Genomic DNA, 25,194 nt, shown 5'->3' with positions numbered 1-25,194 from the left:
AGCAGCCAGGTACATTTAAATAAGACAACAACAATAGAATAAAACACTTGAGTTTTGAGATAAATAGGTAGATAAGGTGCAAAGAAGTTGTAGTTGCAAGAATTATTACAATTATTGCAGTGTCACGACCATACATTCCTCCTTTTCAAAGTCAGCCTGCAGGTCTTATGACAATGCTGACAGGACTCCTTCGGACAGTGGAGTACTCTCAGCACTCAGCCAGGTGGTGAGGAGGCTCCAGTCCAACAGTACTGCTTGCAGCTCTGCCACGGCTGAGAGGGACCATATGTCTCTCCTCTCTAGAGTCTGTCCCAGCCCTGGACTGCCAAGCTGTTAGGCCTATCCCACATATGTGTCTTAATACTGTTAAGCACTAGGTCTTGAGGAGGTTAAGACATTGCTGTAACTCATTTTGTTTTTTTGCCTAAGTGAACAACACAGAAAATGGCCACAGGGAGGTTCACGGGGTGGTGGTATTCCCCAATGACTTACACCTTTTTTAGACAGGTAAGTTTGCTTCCTTGTGACCATTTTAATCAGCTTATCTCTATGCAGGAGCGTGTCTGATGCAAGTTGAAAACCAGATTGGCTCTTTTCAATGGGCACAACTGCCAGCTGTGGTTTTCCCTGAAATAATTTGTTCCAAATGTCCATTATTGTAATTTTCATTGGATTATCTGACCATAAACCTAAACAACATACCCCTTTATACAATGACGTGTCAACCTTGGATCGCTCGAGAAAATTATTATTAATGCGTAAACTAACTAATATGAAGTTGCCTAGAAAATGTCTGTGTGGACTGTAGTTGGCTTATTGTGTGTGCTCACTCTACCAGCAGGCCTTGTACTAATAATAAGTCATTATAAGTCTTCCTAACATGACCGCTAGAGCCTGAGATGCACTATGATACTCACAACACTGTACTGCTTCAGGCTGTCAGAATAAATGTAAAGCAAATGAGCTGCACTGTCAAAATCACAGAACAGGCTTCAGCAGAGGTTTTGATTTGTGCTGCAGTGGGTCTTCCGTTTACCGTTACCACGGAAACGTTGTACCCAATCAGAAACGATTTAGCAGGATGTCGTTGAAACAATAGCCAATCACAGAGTCTGTTGTTTAAGAGTGCGTCCGTTTGAAACGGCAAAGCAAGCATTTTCCAACTGACGGAGTAAACACCAACCACGGAGAAGTGTGGTAGCCTGTATAGAAATACATAACAGGTAAACTAACCATACTTATTGGCTGTGTAGGTACGTTATCTCTTAACGTTAGTGATAGTTTACCCTTAGAGACGGTGAAACAGCGCTACTTGCTTCAAAACAGTTGTTATGTTTTTCAGCTTTGCGGACAAAAAGGAAGCGTGTGTTTCTGCTCTATGTAGTTTTAACTTCGCCAGAAACTTACTTGGAGAAAGTTAACACTATCATATATTATCGTTAATGCTGTGGGGAGATTTTGTATTAACGTGTTTAGTTAACATTGCCGTTTAAATGTCCTGTATATGACGTTAAAGTTGTATCATTATACAACATGTACTGGCAGGTCAAACAGACAGTGTAAGCCTCTTCATGAACTGTATCGTTTGTCCCTGTGGTTAAAAAACTTAATTTATGAAGCACTATGTATAAACCACACCCTACAACATATTAACTTACATGTAGGGCAACACAGTTATCAAAATCGCAATATGCAAATTGCAGAAGCTGTAATATTTTTTTTGATAAAGATAAAATGTGTGACAAAAAAGCTTTATAATGAAATATTGTGCTGCAGAGTTACGCTGGCCTACAAGCCTTGTTCTGCAGATTCAAGAAAACAGAAAACAAATTTATATCATCATGAATTTAGTAGTTTTTTTTTTTTTTCAGTGGAAATCAAATTTCCCCCAAAAATAATTGCAGTATGTTGAAACATACGTGTCCTGACAAGTTTGTTCTTTCAGTAGCGTTTTCTTAAATTAATACCATTCCAACTATGTATATTTGTGTCTAGATGTCCTCAGACGAAGAGGAACCAACCAGTCCTGTTCTGCCCAAGGACTCTGATCAGGGCAGCTCTGTCTCCTCTGAGCTTCAGGTGATTTGAGAAAAAAAACCTTCACAGTTTATCTGCCTTTTATACATTTATCACAACTAGGGAACATTGTGTAGCACATCTTCAGAGTGAAGTCTGTTGGAGAAAGCAACACATGCAATTAGACAAGCAAACCAGTTTTAAACATACACCCAGTTTCAATCGATAATCCAAACCACACATTTGACATAGTCATTTGTTAAAATACCAATTTAGTAATTAACTCACTGCAAAGCCATATATAACATTGTCTTTGCATTGTGTCTTGACAATGATGAAGACGAAAGTGTTATCGTAAGCAACAGGAACAATGACCATGAAAATAAGAAACTATGAAAATAACATACTGATTGTAAAAAAAAAAAAGAGAGAGAGAGAGAGAGGGAAAGAATAAAATGGTCATCAATAGACACTTGAACCCACTGGTTGTTGTTGTTTTGTTTTTTTTTGTTTTTTTACTGTTTATGGATCTACAGGATGAGTATGAGGAGCTCCTCCGCTATGCTGTGGTCACCCCTAAGCTTCAGACACTCAACAGTGCTCACTTGCACCGACTGAGCACTTCGTATCTGTCTGCAGAGGGTCGAACTTCCCAGAGAAAAGATGACATAAAATCACAGCGGCCAGCAGGTATCTTGGATTCCTCTTGTATGCCGGACACATTCATACACACACGTTTCACTAAGCCCTTCTGACAGAAACACAAGTTGAGCCCTTCCAGACACTGCCCCCATCAACTGATCAGCTGTCAAAAAGGATTTGGCATCACAACATGGAAAGAATTTTGTGTATTTTTATCGGCCTCATATTTTGAGCTTTTAAACCAGTCTAGTCAAGATGCATATGATATCAGTCTGTCATATTTTACCCCCTATCTCTTTCCCCTACGACACCCACATCTTAAACAGTCCATCACCCCCCCTCAGCTCCAGCTGCAGCTCTCATTGGAGGTTTAGTGCTTTAACTGTCATGGAGTAGTGCACAGGGATGTAGAAAGCAGACGGCCGACTGGTAATGATCTCCTGGCACTCTGCCCATACTGCTCTTTAGAGTGCAGGCTTTCTCTTCCCCCTGCAGGATTTAATTAAGATATTGACATAAATGCATTCCTGGACGAGGAGCCATGCTCATCTTATTCAGCATTCTCGCCATCACCTTTCCTGTTCTTAAACTGTCTTTTGTTTTCTGACTTTTACTTTTATCTTTGATTTTGCTCACTTATTCCAGTTCAAATTTTATTTTAGCAGCATTCCCTTTTTAAAAAAAATCTATTTCCAATTGTGCTTCCTCCTTCCCCCGCCTCTCTTGTCTTCTGTCAGATACTGCCACCGAAGCTCAAGATGGGAGGCATTCTAGCAGGAGTATGAGATCCCAGGCCACTCCCTTGATTGTTGAGCCCTCCACATACTTGAGAGCCTCTCATGGTAAACTGAATTAACAATACAAAGAAACAAATGTTAGGTTTGCTCTCTAGTAGTTAATAATATTAATATAATATTAATTTCCCTTAATGTCAAAAAAGCTTAGGAATACCATCCAGTGGCAATGTTGTCTCATTTGCCAATGATATTCTGTCTGTCTGTGTTTCTTTCTTTTTTCTTTACCTTTCAGCTGAGGAGATGACAGGTCGGCCATCTAGCAGGGCGTCAGTGTTCTCAAACACTCTTTCAGACAGGTTACACAAGGTACCTGAAAGGTCTAGGTCAAACAGCCCAGACCCCCTTGAGTCTGCTCTTGTAGACATGGTTATCTCAGAGGAAAACATAAGCAAGATGGAGAACATTCTGGACACGTGGAGCAACAACCTGAAGGTTAGTTTGCTTCCTTACACAGTCAATCAGTTTAATGGCTCTTGTTTGCTGTCTGCTTGAGAGCTGACCATAGACAATGTTGTATGGCTATATATATATAGGAATCTCACACAGCTAAATAATAACAACTTTAGTATATGTACAATAATATATGTATATGTTGTCATTTGGGCTTCAGCAATTAACAGCAGAATGGGCCCAAGTAGGTTTATTTTTTGATAAATTGAAATAATGAAAATGAACAGAGAAAAATATGTATTTTAATCATAATTAAGAGGTTTAATTTTAAGGTGTTTAAGTGATCAAATCTATGTTACAGTGTCAACAGAGCATTAAAGGGCTTTTCACACTCCACATAGCCTGGGACTAGGACTGGGAACCTTCTTAGCCCCAGGTTAAGTGAGCTGTTAGCCCCAGGCTAAGAAGACTTTCACGCAATTACAATCCTGGCACATTCTAACCCTGATTTTAGCCTAGGGTTAGCTCCGAGTGCAGGATTTCCCCCCACCCCAAAAATCAACTAAACACAGGGTTAAAAGTTGGATGTAAACATAAATGTGGAGACTTGACCCAGGGATAGTAGAAGGTAGAAGCACAATGTGAGTAGTTTAATCCTGGCCTTAGGTTAAGGGCTATGTTATCCCCGGTCAGCCCTGGGTTAAGAATATGCAAAGGCAAATTATGCAGTTCCTGCCATACACATTTTAATGTGCTGGGCTTCATTTAAAAAACCTAAAATAGTGGGTAGTGGAAAAAGCTGAAATGTGTTTGACCTTATAGTTAATGATTATGCCACTCTCACTGCATGTTACAGATCATATATAATTATACAAAGCATACTATACAGGCATCCGAAATGTGCAGGTTTATATTGACATTTCCCATGCTCATGCAATGAGACAGTTAGACTGAGATGGATTAAATGTAAGAAATACTGAGGTGTATTGTATTGTAGGTGTATTGGTGATGATTATAAAGGAAATATAAAGTGTCTGGGTCTCAGGAGGGCTCATTGAATAGGATGACAGCTCTACTCTTCATGGCACCAGTGACCTTTAAATTGTGTCTCCGATTTTGGAGGAGGTGAGTGCCTGGACGTGGGTGTCCTTCTTGCCCTTTTTCTTCTGATGTTGTACAGCTCATTCATGGAGGACTCATGACAACCAATCACCTGCTAAGCTGAGTTGGATCTAGGAAAAGGCAGTGGTGAACCATTGACTGTAGTAGTGGAAGACATACAGAAAATCTGTTGTTTTACCTCCTTATAGGCCAAACATGTTCATATTTACATGTTTTGGTAATGTTTGACCCTGTAGAGATTTAGCTGAGGTCACAATCTCCTCTAAGGCCAAATTACGCTGTACTTCTGCATTAGGTTGTTCCTGTTCTAGACCCCTGAATCGTCTAGAGGTGTACCTCTGTAAAATGTAATTGCACATCAGAACTGTAAATCAAATCCTTCACTAGGAATTTGTTATATATTTCCAGAAACTATTTCCAAAGACTATCTGAAATCTGCCAGGTTTCTGCATTTTGTTATTGCTTTCAGTCACAAAACCTCTGGCACACCTGTTTATCTAGTTTATAATAAACTGAAGATACGTGTACATATGTCCATATTTACTAAAGTAGTGTAATGAACACACTGTGACTGTCCCACCCTCTATTCCCTAATTAGTCAAATGTACTGACTGAGCTCAGGAAGTGGAAGCTGGCGTTCAAGGAGCAACACAAGCTGGAGATGCGGAAAGAGAGGGAGAAGTATGCAACCAAGACAGCTGGCCTGAAGTCAGAGCTGGACAGCCTTAAGGGGCTGCTACACACCTACGAGTTGTCCAACCAGAGAAAAGATGAGGTGACTACATGTATATCTATTTATTTATATTTTCTCCAGGATACAATGTACTGGTTGGTTGGACATGGATTGAGTTCCAAAGTGAGATTTCATTTCCATCGTTCTGTTATAAAGTTTTGGTGTAGGACTGGATGCACTTAACCCACGTCTAAGATATCATATATCTATATTTTGCTCACTTGCACATTCTGTCTCCCATGCTTATGTACATTTAGCACTTGAAAGAAAACGATGAGGAACACCTTTGTCCAATTTTTAGACTGACAAGCATATTGTGTGGTGTGTCAGGTGATCTTGAACCTGAGCCAGGTGTTGGACAGACAAAAAGAAAAGCTTGAAAAGATGAGGGCCTTCACTCACTGGAGACTTAAGCACACTGAAGCCAAAGAAGAGGTAAACCGATGACATTGTGGTGTTTCCCACAGATTGTAAACCTTTTTGTGGTGGTATTTATAGTTTGGATGAGTGTCTTCAAAGGTGTTTTTATAGATTGGAATGAAAACTCTCTTCTTGACAGGCTGAATTTCATAGACTTCTTTTATGTAAGGAGCATCTTATTCAAACAGCATCCCTGTTTGCTCTTTGTTTGTCTCCTTTGTCTTCATCTCTCACATCTTGAATAATACGCTTGTCTCTCTTGTCTCTTTTTACACTAATCCACACACATGCTTACTAGTTTAGTTAACAGAAAACAAAAAGTTGAATTTTTCAACTGCTAACAATAATTTAAAAGATTACTTTTTCTGGCACAGAGAAAAAAACAAAAGGTAAGGGCAGAATCAAATATTTGTTTTGGTGGGACTGATCACTTTTGGGTGAAATAAATTCTCTGGGAAACACTGATAATGGAACTGACTATAAAATAACAATATTTAAAAATAAAGTAATGTTCTGTACATGAGCATCACATGAGCATTATAATTTAATATCTCACCATCTTATTGATCATCTTTGAATCATCATTTCACTCACTACTTTGGGCTGTGATTAATGTTTTTTGTTAGTTTTAGTCACATAGTATGATTTATGTTTTTCTAGTTTTTATTTTCGTGTATTGCATGTGTATTTGTTGTGAAATAGATGTAGAATTACTAATAATGAATGTAGATTACTGTCAGTGCATTTTAATGGTTTATGCAAATGATCTGTTTTTGCATGAGTTAACGACCCGTACATCACTATGTCACTGCACACTGAACATGCACATGCCTAATTTTACAAAAATATCTCATCTTACAAAATTAACATACGTGAAACTTTGTCAGTGCACTAACAATTTGTCCTTTTTCATACCATACTGCATATCAAACTAACAAGTGCATCAAATATCAATGAAATATTTATTTATTTATATTTACAAAGTAACTCTTTAGGCCATTTCTTTAAAATGTAAAATTCAGTGGATGACTCATATTTTTGTCTAAACCATGACACAGAAAGTGCACTATGAGAGAAAATGTACTGCACCTGCACAAGAATGAATTATGGGTGTAATTATTTCCTTGTGAATATTTTCATGGTCTTGTGGTTCCCTGCCAGGTTCATGCTGCTCAAGTGGCTCGACAGCACTACAATATGCAGCTGAAGAAGAAGGTGTGGTTAGCCTGGCACTCGCTGGTCCAGAAACACTGGAAGGTCAAGGTAGAACGGGCTTGCCGTGCAAGGGCTGAAGAGGTCTGCACCAACCTGTCTACAGAGTATGAAGCCAAGCTGGCAGAGGTAAATAAGCAGCCAGAGGACTTGCATGTGAAACAGTGTGTGTATGGTGATGCTGCATCGCTACATTCATTCTTGACTCTTCCTCATAGATGTGTTATATCATCTCTTCAGTGAATTGTTATAAATACATACAATTTGAACATTTCACTAGGGAAACAATGTTATTGATGGTGTTACAGATGTATATCAACGGTACAACACTAAGGCCTAAAATTGAAAGAAAGACACCACATCAGATGTTCTTGTCAGTTACATATACACTGATAAATGACTGGCTCTTTCTGTACTCTGCTACCTGTCTCCACAGCACTGTGAGGCTATACAGAAGGCCCAGGCAGAGATTCAGAGACTACGACTAGAGCGAGAGCGCTATGAGGAGTCTATGAAGAAAGCCTTCATGAGGGGCGTGTGTGCTCTCAACATGGAGGCTCTCAGCATGTTCCACAGCGCAGAGGGACAGCCAGAGCAACCTCCCGGTCATGAACAACATGGTCTGTAACAGAATGACCACACAAACCTATTTTTAGAGAATTTCTGTCTTTTTAAACAACTAGCACATTAAAACTTGCACAGTTCAACACTCATCACAAGCCCCATAATTACATAAATAGTCCCCTGCTCTATACAGCAAACCATAAAGGCATTGTTAGCCTTGCGTCTGTGCTGTATTGATTCAGCACCAGAAACACCATTTCTCCAATAGAGTGAAGCCGTGTGCTATTGACAATTGTGAAGATTTATGAATGAGTGGAGTGGATGACGGGGGTCTTTGTTCTTTTCTTGAAGTCATTCACTGACTCATCTAATGGAGTGATGAGTCAGTGGATGTGCTGAGTGCTGGTTGAGGGATACTTTGCACAGGTTGTAACCTTGATTTGGCAGTGAAAGATTGGCTGAGAAAGTTCAATAGCCCTTTGCAAAAATGTATTAAATCATGTAATCCCTGTTATTTAGTAGTATGTCAACATTGTGAAGGTTGGGGTGAGGGCTTTGGACAACACAGGATATTTGTGTATCTTTTTTTGGTGTGAAGAAGTCCCAAATTGATACACATGATGAAATAATGAATAGTGAAATTAGAATATTCTCAATATTTGAAAGCCCCTCAATGGTCCCCAGCCCCCAGGTTGAGAACCACTGGAGTCGACAAACATCATTTTCATAAATCTGGGACCAGACAGTGGTACCGTAGTCAACAAGAGGTGCAGTAGATCAACAGTGCTTAGGTTCACAGAGCATTTAAATTACAGTACCTAAAAAGTCATAGCATTACACCATTATCATCACACAGTCCCATTGATGCTAGACAGGATAGATTTATGGTTTCATTGCTGATAACACCAAACTCACACCCTGCATCCTGTCATCAGCGTTTTGCACCAAAGATCAGGATTTGTCAGATGAGGCAACATTTCTATTCTGCTGTTCTTAGTCTGTTAGTTTCTTTGAGCACATGGCTGCTAAAGCTGGAATTCACTGTTTTTAGCTTGTACAAGTGAACTCCAGCACAATCTTCTGCTCATCCATCTGCTTTCAGGTTTAATGAGTTTAAAGAGAAATGCATTACATTATTTTACTGTCAAACTGGGCTGTTAATTGGTTACTCTTTTCTGTTGCTTTGAACTTTGAGTTGATTTTCTCTTCGATCACATTTTTGCCAACCAAAGTAACAAATAAATTTTTAAAAAAATGAAGTTATATTGAGCCTTTTTAAGCACACATACTTGATAGGAGGTACACTTAATCAGCCACCTTTTTAATTTGCCAAAGCAGGGGTGTGTAGTTGGCACTGGCTTTTCTGCTACATACTCTGTTTAGAGATTGTACTATTAACATATGTTAACAACAAAAAGAGAGGATGAAGGTATGCCAACTAAAATTTAATTATATATAACATTGCCAATGTTAATCATTAGTATTGAGAGCTAAAAAGTAAAGATTGTTCAACCAAAAGGAAATATCACATGGTAGGCAGGACACAAGTCATCAAGATTACCTGATCAGTTGATTCAGAACATTCTGAGTCTGATTCAATTTTTTTTTTTTCTTTTTGAAGATATTCTGCCTCCTCAGGATGAGCCTGGCTCTACTACGTTTGCTCAACTTCAGCCATATCCCATCTCTTCCACACGGTTCAGCCCAGTCCACTTTGACCGTCCGGAGCCTTCCCACAGCGAAGTAGAGGATATGGTGAGACACTCACCAATTCTAATGAAAATATTTCTTTCACAGAGAAAGTGTCTAAATCAGAACTTTGAATATATTTTTGTATTTGCACAATGTTCTTTTTCTTCAATTTAGAATTTTTATGTTCTTACCTTATACCACCACAGATTCTGGCCTCACACTCAACTAAAACAATTATTTGTAGTAGTGTTAAATTTGCTTTTGTTATTCCTTCTGTCTGTTTTTATTTGCTGCACTTTCTCTAAATCCTACTTCTGTTCCTGATTCCTTTGTGCTCAGGGGGGCTCTGGTGCCCCCATGTCCAGGGGAGAGGTTCTCCCTCCTACTACAGTGGTGCAAAGCTCACTCCCACTTGGGGGCACTGCAAGTTCCCAAAAACAGGTTAGCATTAAGATTATATCATCAAATTGTTGACCAACACCACAACATTTGAAATAAAGTCTCTAGAACAGTAATCACATGATGCTGTATTTTGTGTTTCAGGTCAGTGGCCGTGTCATCACAGCAAGTCAACAAAAACCCTCAAAGACTGTAACGGCTCGCATCACTGCACGTACTGATGTTAGTAAGGCTGCACGCAGCAACCTCCAGGTGATGGGTGTGGCTCCGCCCATGAGCTCTGTGATAATTGAACGCCATCACCCTGTTACTCAGGTATGGGATAGTGTGCACCAGTACTGTTACTCTGAGGTGTTACTATTTATGTGTTATTATGTGTACATATTTATTTTAGTCACGTGAACCATTATCTTTTGTTTCATTAATTCAGGTCACTGTTGGTCAGGCCACAGCTGCTAAGTTTCCTCGCCCCGCCCAACAGGGACAGAGCTCAGCCGGAGGCAGAAGCTCCTCCAGAACACAGTCCAGCACATGCCATGTGCACTCCATCAAAGTAGTTGACTGACCACTCAGACATATCTCATCTAGTCTAGTCTTTAAAAGTTCACACATCCTATGCAACAATCCTAGAAATAGTTACCTTGGCATTAGTTTCAAGTACATTTTATTTGGATATCTTGAAATGAATTTGAGCATTTTAAGCAAACATTTGATTAACATTTTTCAACTGCCTTTCATGAATGTGAAAGGCACAATTTCCCGAGCAATAGCATTTTTCTCAGGAAAGTACTACAAAGACATAGGTGTTTAGAGCAGCAAATGTAGATGTTTTTAATCATTACCAGCTGGACAGAGTTTAGAATTGCAAAATGGACATTTATTTTTTACTTTAAATTATGCACAGGTGAAACTTTACTGTAATGTGTACAATCACATAATTTAAATATCTGTGTTATTGATGTTTTTAATTGAGACTGACCGTCCAACACCGCAAGTTTACTAAGTTTACTAAACCAAAGCCATATGTAAGTGATTTAACGCACTATATTATTTTTAAAATAAATTATTTTATGGCTAACATCCTGTACAGATTAGTATTTTAAAATGATGTAAACATGAAGTTCATTTTGTCAGTCCATACATTGCAGTGTTCATTCTCATAAAATGCAGCAGCTCTTACTGCTGGCACTCTCTACTCCCTGCCGAATCTGATCTGTAAGACAAATGAACATTTTCTATAATAAAAGTTTGGCACATATCCCCTGTGGGCACAGCTACATGGTTTAAACATGTAGTCTCAGTATATTTGTTTGAAAAAATTGTTAACCAAATGTACCTGCAGCTTTCCTGTTCCCTGTGAGGATAAGGCCCTCAAAGAGTTCTTTAGTAGGGCTTTTCTGAGCCAACTCTTCCCCGTAGAGCCAGATCAGCAGCATCCTGTTCCCATGCTCTTTATAGCTGTGCTGACCTGTGGACAAACACACATAGCACTGTGCTGTTAGGGAAACAATTCAACTAGTAAAAATAACCTAATGATTGCCTATGTGCATTAAAAGATAATAGAAAAATAGCCAGTCTGTTTAAATAATAAAGCTATCCAAGAATATTCATTTTCATGTCCACATTTTCCTCATTAATTGAGGGATTTGAATCTTTAACACAAAAACAATATGTTATAATAATTTCGGGTTTCCAAATGCACAGTTAAAAGTCTGTCCATCCAGTGTGAATGGTGGCACCTGTCCACTGCTCTTCGATGGCTGACACTTGCTCCTTGGTGAAGCCCCAGTGTTCTGCCAGTCTTTTCCACTCTCCTGGCTTCAGGAGCTCGTACGCCAGACGCCAGGCCATCGAACGGAGCTGCTTGGTCTCATAGCGGTGGTCGAGTTTAAACGTTAGTGGAAACTCGCTGTGAACACTCTCATTAAGCTCAGGGTTGTCCTGAAAGGGCAATTAAATCACGTCAGCAGATTGATAAAGGCCAAAACCTTGAGATAGCACAGTGACATGGAAAGAGATTATTGGAAACACACTTACACTCATGATTAGCAATGATATGAATGTCAGAGTTACAAAATCAAAAAGGGAAGGGAATCAGGCATACCCTTAATTAAATTGATAATTTGATTTGATTGATTAGCTGTCAAATGTTTCTGGGTTGTGAGTCATATTTTACCATGGATGCTTTAATAGTATTAGAGGGGATTCAACTAATCTAGATTGTGACGTTAGGAAATGAATCATTTGTGATGAATGTAATTATTGATTTCAAAGCCTCAAGAGTGGATTAGGGCACACGTGAAAACAGTAAAAGTTTCAAGTATCATTTCGCTATCTCTCACCGTCCTCCAGGCGTAGTATCTTTCTGCTTTGATGATCATGTCCACAATAATCACCTCGTCCGCTCTGGCTGCCACACCCAGAGCCGTTTTATCTTGCTACGAATCCAACATGTACAAAATACACAAACTTTAATAAGAACTGTAAGGCATCAAATGTAGAATTAGATTTTTCTTAAAGTTTCAATGTATCATGTATGAATATAGCTTTTTGCCCTTTTAATGGCCTGAGAATCTGAATTTTGCCAAGAGCATCATTTAGCTTATATTGCAACTACACTACGCTAGCTTTAGAATCTGTATTTGTTTGAATTCTTACCCTGTCCCGGAGTGTCAGATCCAGCCCCGATTTAAGAACCATTTCCACAACTTCTGTTCTGGCCAGCTCTGCAGCAAGATGCATGGCAGTCTGGGACCTCTAACAGTTCATGTCATAGGTCAATACAACGCAGCAAACATATTCTCTATTTGTGTCTTATATATACTTTGGCTAACATCTTAATTTATTGTTACTAGAGGGATCATACCTTATCAGTGACATTAATGTCGCAACCAGCCTTTAATAGAGAATGGATGACAGCGATGTGACTGTTCCTCACTGCCAGGTGGAGAGGAGCGTCTACGTCCTGAGAGCAAAAATATCCTGTTAGACAACATGAGCCCAAGAAATGAACTGTTTGCTTTTAGGGAATATATGTAAAATGACAATGATATGCATCCAGACAGAGCGTCAGCAGCACAGATTTTGTGTGTGTGTGTGTGTGTGTGTGTGTGTGTGTGTGTGTGTGTGTGTGTGTGTGTGTGTGTGTGTGTGTGTGTGTGTGTGTGTGTGTGTGTGTGTGTGTGTGTGTGTGTGTGTGTGTGTGTGTGTGTGTGTGTGTGTGTGTGTGTGTGTGTGTGTGTGTGTGTGTGTGTGTGTGTGTGTGTGTGTGTGTGTGTTACCCCAAAAACTACTGAAAGAGTGTACTGCTGCCACCTAGCTTGTGTTTGCATACCTGATTTTTGAAGTCTGGATTGGCTTTGTACTCTAAGAGGAGTTGGACAAGAGACGTGTCTCCTTTTTCTGAAACTGAATGGAGTGCACTGCATTTGGACTATAAAAGAGAAAAGAGGGAGGTTTAGCTGTTACGCCTACTGGCAGTACAAAAAAACATTTACCACATCAACTTTGATGCATGAAGGATTAATAACAAAAATATTTTACAGTAACACATAACAACAGGGCATCAGGTCAGTGATTCCAGTGTTATAGTTATTATATGGTTGTACGTTTGTGAGGATGTTGGGGTCACAGCCAGCCTCCAGCAGGGCCAGGACACATCCTTCCTGACCATTGTCTGCAGCCTGGTATAGAGCTGTCTCACCATCCTGCAACACAGAAGACTCCGTAGAAGACTCTCAAAAAAATAGATAGTAGTGGTGCTAGATAGCCATAACAGAAGCAGAAAATTCTTCTCAGGTAACAATGTTAAATAACCAACTGGAATCAGAAATCAAACAACCTTCCTAAAGGAACTTCAACAGGTATATATTTCTGGTTAGTCTTTATTTTATTTATTTTTGTCATTCAGTAACAAGTAATGACTGTCATCGTAATTTCAATTATCATTAGGCTTCAGTTCCGGTTTGAAGAATCTTAGACCAGATATAACGAGTCAATATTATCAAGTATAATGTATCAGAGCTGATAATTCAGGCCAGAACACAATTAGCGTTGTTATATAATAGTAACCAATACATGTTTGATACATCTTAATTAATCCAAAGTGGAGCCACTATCCAGCAGTGGATTAGCCAGTGAGCACACACTGTCACAAACCAAACCGTGATAGAGAGGATGTTTACAGTGATTGTCTACCATATTGACTGCATCCCGAATATCAAAGCTCTGCAGCAGCAGTTGGAGGGCGTCCAAGTGGTTGTTCCTGGCAGCTAAGTGCAGGGGCGTGTCCCCTCTCTGGCAGAAGGGAAGGAGGGAAACAGCTCACATCAAAGAGCGTTTGACTTTGAGCTTTCTTGCAGGTGTGACACACAAATGTGCACTCGGGCATGTGAGCAAAAATATCAATTTATTGTAAATACATGCACACAAACCAAAAACAAGTCCACACATACCTTGTTGGGCTTCATTGTGGCCATATTGTACGGGCCAATCAGCATATCTAACATTTCAACACACCCATGCTCTGCCGCCAATGCAAATGGCCGGTGTCCTGACTGAAATAGAAGCATCGAGGTACAAACAATCACTTTTATTGCATGTACTTTGGTAGTACAGAGAGTGAATTATACAGTTGATTTAGGAAAAAAAATAGCGTCAAGTAGATACCTGGTCATCTTTGTCTAGTTCTTTCATCTGCAGGTCATCGACAATATACTGTACAATATCAGTGTTGTTGTTAATTGCAGCACAGTGCATGATGTTCAGTCCTTCCTGAAATGGAAAAAAACAAGTTATGATTTAAAAAAAACATTTTGTTTAATCAAGCAGTGTGAAGATTAAGTATCTGCTATTGTTAGAGAAATTTAACTTGTTGAATGGTTGAATTAAGAAAACAAAGGAAGAAGACCAAAAGCGTCTTTGTAACGAGACAAGCACACAAATGTTGGGTTCGAAATCCAGGATGATGAAAATGAATCATGTCTCAGGAGAAGGCATGTGTTGTTGATGTTTTTTTGGAAAGGTTGCACAAAATAAAAAGACAAATGGCCCAATTTCTGAGTGTTTTTCTCTGTCACTTACTGAGTAACAGCAGAACAAAACTCTTCCCGCTTCTTTACCTCGTTCTCAATCTTCTGCTCAGCCCCAGCCCGTACTAATAATTTCAGGATCTCCAAACTGCCAAACCAGGCAGCTAAATGAATGGGTGCCACGCCGTGCTGTCAGATACAGAACACAAAATGGAAAGTTGTGATTACTTAAAAATATTACATAAGTTTCTGTCTGTGGCTTAAGTTTCCAGATGTGGGCATTTCAATCCCTCTCACCTTGTCCTTTTGGTCCACTTTGACCCTGCGCTGTAGAAGAAACTGTACAGCTTCTGTGTTTTTGCCTGCCACTGCATAGTGAAGGGCAGTCCTGTGATGCTGAGGCAAACAACTTGATCAGTATATTATTTATTTAATAGGTTAATCCAACAAATTACCTGCCATAAAGTCTGTTTGTGTGGTATTATACAATGCAGTACACAGTTCACACTACGAGATGAAGATAGAGGATTTCTCTATCTAGACCCACCACATTCTTTGCATTGGCGTTCAGGCCTTTTCCCAGGGTCTTCATGGTCTCCACATCATTTTTCTTAGCTGCTTCTATAAACTGTTTCTCTGCCTCAAGCACTGAACAACACGGCAGACAGGAAGTGTTACACATGGCTATTTACATATAATATTTGATATACATAATAGCATGTATGTAGGCTTAATACACAATCATTTGATGTGATATACATTTATAATGGTGTCTGAGTCAAACCCTCAACAGGAGTATACTGTAAGGTAAACTGAGATAAGGGTTTCAGGTTTCAGCCTTGTGCAAATATAACGTGCTTCTTGGAAAGAAACATCAAGATAAACATTAAGAAATGTCTTTCTATGGGCATGCAGTCAGTACACCTCAACCAATAGCTAATAATTAACTCCAGCTCTAACAGTATAAACTCAACAGAAACTTGCTTTAAAGTTTTGCTCCATACTGTTCTATTATGTTTATGCTCTGTAAAGCCAAAGTCTATTCATTTATCTACCACATTTTCTTATTTTCTTGTCCTTGCATACTCACACATCTCTTTGTTGTCAAAACTGTTGTCTGTATCTTTGTCAGAGTTCTTGTTCAGTATGAAGTCAGCAAATCCCCTCACAGTCTCCTTTCTCATCCACTTTCGAGGGTCCAAATCCTCCTTCTTAGGACGATGCTTCTTTACCATCTCCCTGATAGCCAAAGTTTTTTTCTCCATGGGAAAGCTATTTAAATTACCTCTTGTTTATCCAAGGCGGTTGGGTGAAATTAAACAGTCTAATATATTGACTGAAAGCACCTGAGGAAAACAGATCAGACAGAACCCTGTTGTTCACTTCAAATAGTGGACAGCATGCCTTGAAATGCAAGCGTACTCCAACTTTCTTACTGCTTGAGGGCTGGTCTGTGTTTACTTTACCAGCTTACACCCTTAAGAGATTGCTGATAGCAACAGAGAATATATGTCATGCTTCACCTGTGTGACTGTACTTGAATACTATGTTTATATCATGCCTTGAGTAACATGAATATGCTATACCACGTGTGTTTTTAACTTTAATTTCTGTGAACACTGTACTGTTTACACAGGATTAACATAAGGCTCTAATAGTAGTTTAACTTGTTTGTGCAGGAATGTTTGACTAGTTGCACATACTCTTTTTTCATTAATGTTTCACATTTACACAACGAAATGCAGTTTGCTCCTGGCCACTGTGCAGTTTCATCTGGAGCTTGTGTTACTCCTGAATTAACTTTAAACCAGTCTAATTCTGTGTTTCTTCAGTGAGCCAATTCCTTTTTGGTTAAAAGTCTGATTAACAGAGAATGTATGGGGATTAACAGTAAAAATAAATAAATAAATAAATAAATTAAATTACATCACACAAAGTGAAATGTCTGTGAAAAAGTAATTTATTTCAACTTTGGTCTAGAGAATGATTCTCTTTTTTCTTCATTATTAAACATACACAGCATTATTATTGAAGAACACAATAAATACAACTGGAAATATCTGAATAACTCAATGAAGATAAATTAAAAAAATAAGACTAACCTTAGCATGTAATAAATACCATCATGATCCATTTAGATATACATAAAAGCCATCCATTAAAATAGTCTTCTCTTCAGAAAATAGGCAATGAAATTGGAATTGACAGACAACAGGTTCATAAATATTGTATGATATACATTAATTTGCCAGAATTTAATTTCTTGTTTGTCTGGCTTATGAAAAACAAATATATATTATCAGTGCAGTTAGACTCTATCAGTGATCTCCATTACAACATTTCTTTAGGTGAAGAAAAGATATGGCTTTGTGTGCAATGTCTGTGAGTTTGAGGGAGAAGAGGAGAGATGTTTTTCATTTCCAGTAGAAAACTCTCAGTTCCTCAAGATCGGGATTGACATTTTGCGTGCAAAGCTGTCACCTGAAGAACTTGTCAATGGTGTTGCGAGGGCCGAGGCCTTTAGCCTTTTTAGAAGGAGGAGAGGAAGGCGAGTCCCGTCTGAAAGCCATGAAATCAACACAAACGAAACACATACAATTTGATATCAATTAACATCCCTTGTTGACATTTGTAAATTGTAAATTCATATGATATATGTCAACCCAACATTTTGTGCAGCAGCAATCTGTGTTCAAGAAGTCTCACCTTTTGGTTTTGCCTTTGCTTACTTGCGCTGGCAGGAAACGGCCTCCGTCTGCCAACAGAAACAGACAGTCGTGAACATGGACGAGAAAAAAACAGTCCATCGTTATCTCTTCTCTGACAAAAAATGACATCCACTGAGGAGGAACACAATTGCAGCACCCCTTCAGGGATATAAAGAGTGCAATTTCTGAGGCAGGCTTGTTTAAGAGGAAACCAGGGTGCAGTTCATTGTAGGAAATGAATAGGTGAGAAAGTGATTTAGCCATTTCCAAGACCAGGGCAAAGGAAGCCCCATGGGCTGAAATGAGATGTCTTTTCTCTGTAGGAATCGATATAAACTTCTCACACAATGTCACTGTCAGTAAATAACAAGGTCATAGGCCATCGACATCCTCCCAAATAGACATTCTTTCTGTTAACTCCAAAGATGTCATACAGCCACAGTTTATAGACATTATTAACAGGATTGTATCTGCCATCAGCAGAAATAGATATATTCTCAGACCCTTGTAGGAAACACTGACAGACCTGGAACCCCGAAGTACACAAGGAACCAAATGAATAATTAAAGCAGCTATTATCAATATTTTATAATAACTTGTATATCAAATAACTAAGTGAAAACAATGTGAAAGGGGTTGGTTATAGTGATGAACCTACAGAGCATTATCACCCAAATGAGTTTCAGCTCATTGTTTAGCAGTCCTGCCTGCATCTTTAATGTTTTGGTTCACTCTCACAGCTTCATTTTCGACCACAGCAGGCAGCTGTTTTCAGCGAAAAACCTCTAAAGACCCACTGCACACTACCTGCTCAGCACCTAACAGCAGACACACAGTTGGCAACTAGCTGGTGAACACAGTGGAGCAATTAGCAGCTAAAGAGCCAGATATTTAGATCAGGAGTTGGTAGAGACCAAAAACATATAAAGGGAGAGGAAATGTTGGACTTTCATTCATTATGTGGCTCTGTAACAGCTGGATGTGTAAATAAGCAACTGTTTGATAACCGCAATTTTTTCTGCTGCTCACAAGTGGCCAAAAAAAGCAGTTGTTCCAGGTTTGCAGAATTTAATACACTTACCTATGGCCTTGCTATTTGTAACAGAAGGTAGATTTATGGAAGATGATGTCTGTCCCCCCAGCTCATGTAGGACCACCCGGTTCAGGCAGAGGTCAACGTGGTGGTTGAAGATAATGAGGTCATCGCTGTCCTGGGTCAGCTGACATATTGGGCAGATGAGGACGGGGCTTTTATCATTACATGACTGAGGCTGTTGCGAGGTCACGGTTTTGTTGTCTCCATTGATCAAAACCGTTTGAATAGAATCGCTTTTTAAGCTGCGCTGATCTTCCTGAGTTCTGTTCGACGTTAAATCTTCTTCAACCTCACACTGCACCGCTCTTATTTCCATCACTTCACATTCTTTATGGTCAATCTCTAGGTCCAAATCTGACTCTGTGTCAGAAACGGTGTATTGATTTGGCTTACTAGAGGCATCGCTGAGACACTGGTCTATATGTCTATTGAAGTCATTTAAATCTGTCGTCTCCACCTGCCTGAAACACACTGGACAGGTGAGGCGCTCTGACACTGCGCTGCCACAGCCTGATGTGGATGCTCTGGCCTCTACAGGGGAAACAAAGTCATTTTCTGAGCGATCTGAGGCTGTACAGTTGTCATGAGCTTTTGTTGATGACTCTACTCCATTTTGAGTGCCTGTGGAAGTAATCTCAGAAGCATTCTCCCCATGTCCTTCCTCTTCTGTGTTTGCATTCACTGCCTGGAGTTGCAGTCTTTTGGCATGAGCCCTTTGGAAGAAAGACTGTTGGGGTTCCTCACCAGTCTGGCTCCTCTCTAACCCCCTCTGTTTACTCCACCTGGGAACCTCATCTTGTCTCTGACACTTCTGTGCCAGGGGAAAACAGGCAAACTTTTGATGGGTTCCTTGGGAACCACCAGAGTCCGTCTTGCCGGTCTGAAGAAACCCAATGATGCTCTTCTGTAGGGGCTTTTTATCATCCGAAGTGACAAAGGCAGAGATTCTAACACCTACGAGCACAAAAACAAATTATCTGGAGAAGACTTCAAAATGAATGACAACTGTATTATTATTTCCACCTGCAGCGTGTCACAGATCATTTAGATTTATTTCAAGTTAGTTGTATTAATTGGTATGTCAGTTACATTGCTATATATAATTACCCATGAGCCTCAGTCTGAGTGGCTGGGGGCTTTCATTGTCTCTTTCTGTTTTCAGTAAGTCCTTAGCAACAGAAAAGATCTCATCCACTGTAGCAACAGCATACGGCAGCGTCAGCGCCCTGGTTTTCACCTCAAAGTTCACGTTCTTGAGCTTCAGTGTAACAGTTTTACCCTTTGGGAAGAACAAAAAACAAAACAAAATATAAAGTTGAATTCATATAAGCAAGAACAGTTGAGATAATTTCTGCCTGCCCTTAATTATATCATAATCAATGATAGTGAATGGAAGGGCTACAAATAGAAAAGAGGTGGAAATCTGTGTAATCTGTCGTATCACTGATTGATTTGTCAGAATGCTTTTTGTGATAAACGCGCCACAAAGCGCTTTCATAGTAATGTGATCATCTCCCAGGGAGACATTTCTAAGGCTGATAGTAGCCCCTGCTGTCTCCTTAATGGCCCTCCATTTCCTCCAGCTATCAAGGCCACATCGGGACCCAGGCAGGGGGGTGATGGTCGTGCCAAGCCATCCCGTCCTTTCTCTATCGATTCGTAAAGGAATGAACAGGTTGAGGTAATTGTATGAGATTCGGTTTCGAGTCAGGGTGATTCTAGGAAGAATAAGATGGTATTTTTGTGGTGTATTCCATTTCCGTTCAAACATCCCCAGTGATTGCTTTATTTCGCTTCTCTTTGCTCAGTCTAAGACAATCACATTGTGTTTTAAGGCAAGATTCATCCAAGCAATGTCACAGCAGTAACAGAATGGAAACTATGAATATACAATATAACCTCATGTATGGTTGATGTAACCAGGACCAATGTGTGTTTAAGACAGCCTGTTCGTCCATAAGATGACCACAGAGGTATGTTCAACAAATAAACCCTCATTCACTACCTTCAGACCTTCTTTCTTCATGTCCTGTGCTAAGTCTTCACAGAGCTCCCTGCATAAAGACAACTGCTCCTCAGCTTCACTCAGTTCTCTAAATGTCCTGTAAAGGTGCCAGAAAGAGTGGGACAGAGAGGAAATTAAAGAGAGTTAGGAGGGTGGACACTAATGAAATCAATTCAACTACTGGTATGTCAGTGCCTATTTATGTGTCATTAAAACCATACCTTTCTGTGCTCATGCTTTTTCTTTCTTCATGCCTGTATAAAAAGCGAACACAGTGAGTATTATCTCCTCTCTCTGAACTGGACTGTTTCAGTTGAGTTTCATTAGACAGTGAAGTACCTAGGTATATATGTAGAGCCCAGACCCAGGGAAACCTGCAGGAAATGATGCCAGGCTGTCTCTGAAAACAACATCGACAGCAGCGCCATCTGCTGACCAAGATGAGAACAGCTACTGATGCCCAGAGCGTTTAGCATTTTCTCACTCACTTTCCCTATGCCAGAAACCTGAAAGGATACACAAACACATTTTTACTGTCTTTAAATATTGACATAGATTTTCTTTCAACCACCTTCCCCTGTCTGCAGCACATCATTAGTCACTTTACACCATATCTGTCAGCCGTTAATAATTCAAAAACTCAGGATTACATTCTAACATCTTTCCATAATCATACACCACAAGGCTCTGTTTATGTTTTAGTTTGAGCAATGTGTACTGTACTTTGCGAACTGGGAGATTCTGGACGAAGTCCATCACCGCCTCTCTAGTGGAAGGGAGTCTGTATTGGCCGTTAGGCTTGTTCTTGTCACTGCACACCTTGGCAAGCATCGTGTTTGGAGCAATTCCTAGAAGAGTGAAAAGCGTTATTGAATAGTGTGTTTGTAACTGAATGGCTGGTAAAACATATTGTGGATCATAATTCTAAACAAAATGTGCAGGAAAGACTGCAGACTTTCATTATAATGAATGAATTACACTTAGTGTACACAAAAAAAAAAATTTTTTTTTTTTTTTTTTTTTTTTTTTTTTTTTTTTTTTTTTTTTTTTTTTTTTTTTATTTTTTTTTTTTTTTTTTTTTTTTTTTTTTTTTTAATTTTTTTTTTTTTTTAAAAAAAAAAAAAAAATTTTTTTTTTTTTTTAAATATTAAAAATTTTAAAAATTACCCCTAAAAAAATTTTTTTAAATAAATTAAAATAAAACAACTTAAAAAAAGGAAAAATATTTTTTTTGGTTTTTTATAAAAATTTTTTTTTTTTTTTTTTTTTTTTGGGGGGGGGGGGGGGGGCTTTTTTGTTGGTTTCCCCTTTTTTTTCCCTTAAATTTTTTTTTTTTTTTAAAAATTCAAACTTTTTTTTTTTTTTGAAAAAAAAAACCCTGTTTTTAATGTTTTCTTCATCGACCCATCGGGAGACACCTTTCTTGTTTCGCGGAGCTTTTTTGGTTCCGGTCACCTCATATTTTTTACATTTTGCTTTTGTTCAGAAAGTAGGGAGGAGAGGCAAAAAAAAAATCTCTGCTAGGATGCAGTTAGACCTGGTTCATGAGCAAGATGAATCAACTTAGTGGAGTATATGCTATAATTCTCCTGTGAAGCTCAAATTAAAAAGTAAAATATTTGACAATAGCAAGACATAAATCAGACAAAAAGGACAGTGTTTTATTAGTAATGTGAGTGTTTTTTCCCTCACCTGCACTGGCAGTCAGCATGGTCTTCTGCTCAATGCGGAAGCGCATCTCTCTCACGGCCTCCTCAACAGACTTCCCAAACACCTCAAACGCACCACCAGCAGCACTGACACCTTCAGAGCCCGGCAAGCAGGGAGAGGAGCTCGGGCTGTCCTCAAACAGGACCGGAGAGAGGTCTTTCATCTCTGGCTCCTGGGGAAGCTCAATCTGCTCTTCATCTTTACAGAAAATAAATGATTTCACACAATAATCAGACGGATTTCTAGTGTATGAAACAGAAATGTTTCCTGTCTACAGTAAAAGAGTCAAAAGTTGCACAGAATAACACAATCATCATTCTATATTAGGCTATAATTAAGTCCTGCCTGTAGCGGTGCTGCTGGCACGGAAGCGATGTGTACGTGAGGAATCTGGCCAGCTCTGCCTCTGTTGCAGGTGGTCTGTAAAATCCAGATAGGCTTCATCCAGGCTCATTGGCTGGAAGTGAGGGTCATAGTCGGCAAAAATCTCCCGGATCTAACAAAAAAATACAAATTCATGAGCAACTGTTGAAGCAAAATTTTGCATTGCATTTGTTTTGAGGTAAGTGAATTCATTTCTTTGTGTGTTTTGCCATCACACTTACCTCATTGCACACAGCTCGGTATTTATCAAAGTTGGTTGGAACAATAACTAAGTTGGGGCAGAGTTTCTTTGCAATGAAGCCAGGCATGGCAGCTCGGACCCCATACTTCCTGGCATGGTAGTTCGATGTTGACTGAAAAGGAAATGGTGAGATCTAAATAAAACACTTTACTAACAGAGGCAATAATATAATATAACGTTGGAACTGGTTTAAATATCTGTGATTTCTAATAGTACAGCAATGAACTGTGAAATTAATTTGTAATTTCAAGTGTTTGGCAATATATATTATTTGCAAAATTATAAAGACTTATTCTAACACTGTAATTTAAGAAACTGTAGTGTCGCTGCATTATACTTTGAGAATCATGGTTAAGACAATCACAATAACGTGCTATGTAATGAATATTTTAAATTTCTACCCTGTTTTGCTTGTGTCTAAATGTTATGTATCTGTCATGTGCAGTATAGTACAGTAGCATTAATTATCTAAGACATTACTTTCACAACTGCTCACCAGCATGCTCATGGATCCTACAGCCATGGGTTTGTCCTTCAGCTCAGGACAGTCTCTCATCTCCACAGCAGCGTAGAAAGCATCCATGTCCACATGTACAATCACACGGCTTAGATCACGGCTTCTCTCCAGCTCAGCGGTCATCCTCTCCACCTGTAAGGAGAGATTGGAGCGCTTAAGTAGAATGATATTTTGGATATGTAGCTTTTTTATTTAATAGTATATTTGTCTGCATGTGTTTTTGTGAGTGACCTCGAGAGAAAAAAAAAAAGAAACCAACGCCAGCTACCTCCATAGCATGTCTTACCTGAGCTTGTGCTTTCTTTAACTGTTGGTCAGTGATCTGTGCCTTTTGTAACATCATTTTCTCAATTCGCTGGTTCACCTGCTGCTCTCTCTTCAGCTCATTCTCATAAAACCTAGATCCCTGCAGGGAAATGACAAGGATACTAAAGAGTTACAGATTCTGTACCAAGGCGATAATGAAAAATCTATAATAGCACATCTATTTTTAGGACTTTTTGTGTCATTGCACTGGGGATGTGACACAGTGGATCTTACATTTCATCCTGTCCACCACACACTATACATCACCCATATTTGTTAAGATTATTATTGACGCAGGGGAGAACATGTGGCAGATGAAGAGTATTAATGGTGTCTTGTACAGGACTAATTATTTGAGTTGTAGTATCTACCTTGGATGACTCCATGATGATCTTGTTGATCTTGTCCCTGTCCAGACCCTCCATACCAGCCTTGTTGTCATTGAGGGCCATTCTGGAGAGGAAGCCCTCTGCTTTAGTGGATGCAGCCCCATTCTCCATCCTGAAGAACAGATCGGAAAACAGTCGTTTGTTGTTGTTGTTGTTGTTGTTGTTTGGCAGTAAAGTCCAATTTAGGACGACCTCCACTCTTTTAAAGTTTGTTAATAAACCTGTGACATATCGTCGCTATGTTTCCCATTGTGTATGCGTCTTTTCCAGCTACATAAACTTACTCTTTCACTCCGAACAGCAGCAGCACTGAATCAAACCCTGCTCAGCTGTCTAACGTCCAGACATGTTTTGAAAACAGTGACGATGACGGTTTTGGCGGCACTTCCGCATACGTGCGTCATCGCCGGAATGGGCGGGACTTAATTGCATCTTTAAATAAATAAATAAATAAATACAATAAAATATATTTTAAATAAATAAATAAATAAATACAATAAAAGATATTTTAAATAAATAAATAAATAAATACAATAAAAGATATTTTAAATAAATAAATAAATACAATAAAGGATATTTTAAATAAATAAATAAATACAATAAAAGATATTTTAAATAAATAAATAAATACAATAAAATATATTTTAAATAAATAAATAAATACAATAAAGGATATTTTAAATAAATAAATAAATACAATAAAGGATATTTTAAATAAATAAATAAATAAATACAATAAAATATATTTTAAATAAATAAATAAATAAATACAATAAAGGATATTTTAAATAAATAAATAAATACAATAAAATATATTTTAA

At 38.8% G+C, this 25,194-nt stretch overlaps 3 protein-coding genes across 5 annotated transcripts; 1 reads left to right on the top strand and 2 right to left on the bottom strand.

Annotated features, from left to right (window-relative positions):
- The first annotated feature begins 1,129 nt into the window (after positions 1–1,129).
- Positions 1,130–11,245, top strand: poc5 (POC5 centriolar protein homolog (Chlamydomonas)). Of its 2 annotated transcripts, XM_051423675.1 has the most exons (13): positions 1,130–1,223; positions 1,996–2,079; positions 2,553–2,706; positions 3,396–3,500; positions 3,688–3,887; positions 5,566–5,742; positions 6,031–6,135; positions 7,282–7,461; positions 7,769–7,952; positions 9,518–9,651; positions 9,928–10,029; positions 10,132–10,302; positions 10,418–11,245. In XM_051423675.1, exons 2-13 carry the CDS (start codon positions 1,996–1,998, stop codon positions 10,550–10,552), a joined length of 1,731 nt encoding a protein of 576 aa, XP_051279635.1. In that variant the 5' UTR covers positions 1,130–1,223; the 3' UTR covers positions 10,553–11,245. The 2 variants fall into 2 exon arrangements, with proteins under 2 accessions (XP_051279635.1, XP_051279636.1); XM_051423676.1 differs by lacking the exon at positions 6,031–6,135.
- ankdd1b (ankyrin repeat and death domain containing 1B) lies at positions 10,923–16,394 on the bottom strand. The gene is made up of 15 exons (XM_051423677.1): positions 16,108–16,394; positions 15,565–15,665; positions 15,315–15,413; positions 15,108–15,206; positions 14,656–14,760; positions 14,442–14,543; positions 14,185–14,283; positions 13,596–13,694; positions 13,322–13,420; positions 12,854–12,952; positions 12,646–12,744; positions 12,330–12,425; positions 11,727–11,928; positions 11,324–11,455; positions 10,923–11,200 (listed from the first exon to the last, which is right to left on the bottom strand). The coding sequence occupies exons 1-15, from the start codon at positions 16,280–16,282 to the stop codon at positions 11,145–11,147; spliced, it is 1,662 nt and encodes a 553-aa protein (XP_051279637.1). The 5' UTR covers positions 16,283–16,394; the 3' UTR covers positions 10,923–11,144.
- Positions 16,395–16,959: 565 nt separating this feature from the next.
- On the bottom strand, positions 16,960–24,753 carry polk (polymerase (DNA directed) kappa). Of its 2 annotated transcripts, XM_051423666.1 has the most exons (15): positions 24,658–24,753; positions 24,356–24,485; positions 23,965–24,084; positions 23,658–23,810; positions 23,142–23,273; positions 22,882–23,032; positions 22,519–22,734; positions 21,550–21,674; positions 21,166–21,332; positions 21,048–21,080; positions 20,827–20,923; positions 19,929–20,100; positions 18,807–19,775; positions 17,724–17,772; positions 16,960–17,576 (listed from the first exon to the last, which is right to left on the bottom strand). In XM_051423666.1, the coding sequence occupies exons 2-15, from the start codon at positions 24,482–24,484 to the stop codon at positions 17,495–17,497; spliced, it is 2,595 nt and encodes an 864-aa protein (XP_051279626.1). In that variant the 5' UTR covers position 24,485; positions 24,658–24,753; the 3' UTR covers positions 16,960–17,494. The 2 variants fall into 2 exon arrangements, with proteins under 2 accessions (XP_051279626.1, XP_051279625.1); XM_051423665.1 differs by having other exon boundaries at positions 24,356–24,742.
- Positions 24,754–25,194: the final 441 nt, after the last annotated feature.

This window comes from Dicentrarchus labrax, unplaced genomic scaffold (assembly GCF_905237075.1).
Source record: "Dicentrarchus labrax unplaced genomic scaffold, dlabrax2021, whole genome shotgun sequence".
Taxonomy (NCBI): domain Eukaryota; kingdom Metazoa; phylum Chordata; class Actinopteri; family Moronidae; genus Dicentrarchus; species Dicentrarchus labrax.
Note: the sequence above shows the minus strand (reverse complement) of the source record. Positions and strands in the feature narration are given on the sequence as shown.

What these genes read in the sequence shown, in the direction of transcription:
- poc5 (XM_051423675.1), top strand. Translation starts at nt 1,996, where the DNA reads ATGTCCTCAGACGAAGAGGAACCAACCAGTCCTGTTCTGCCCAAGGAC. An exon ending in CCAACCAGAGAAAAGATGAG is followed by an intron (nt 5,743 to 6,030) that starts GTGACTACATGT and finishes GTGGTGTGTCAG; the next exon opens with GTGATCTTGAACCTGAGCCA. An exon ending in CTGCAAGTTCCCAAAAACAG is followed by an intron (nt 10,030 to 10,131) that starts GTTAGCATTAAG and finishes TTTGTGTTTCAG; the next exon opens with GTCAGTGGCCGTGTCATCAC.
- polk (XM_051423666.1), bottom strand. Translation starts at nt 24,484, where the DNA reads ATGGAGAATGGGGCTGCATCCACTAAAGCAGAGGGCTTCCTCTCCAGA. An exon ending in TGCCAGCAGCACCGCTACAG is followed by an intron (nt 22,735 to 22,881) that starts GCAGGACTTAAT and finishes TTTTCTGTAAAG; the next exon opens with ATGAAGAGCAGATTGAGCTT. An exon ending in AGCAAAGGCAAAACCAAAAG is followed by an intron (nt 17,577 to 17,723) that starts GTGAGACTTCTT and finishes CATGGCTTTCAG; the next exon opens with ACGGGACTCGCCTTCCTCTC.
- ankdd1b (XM_051423677.1), bottom strand. Translation starts at nt 16,282, where the DNA reads ATGGAGAAAAAAACTTTGGCTATCAGGGAGATGGTAAAGAAGCATCGT. An exon ending in ACGCCAATGCAAAGAATGTG is followed by an intron (nt 15,414 to 15,564) that starts GTGGGTCTAGAT and finishes TGTTTGCCTCAG; the next exon opens with CATCACAGGACTGCCCTTCA. An exon ending in AAGTGGACCAAAAGGACAAG is followed by an intron (nt 15,207 to 15,314) that starts GTGAGAGGGATT and finishes TGTATCTGACAG; the next exon opens with CACGGCGTGGCACCCATTCA.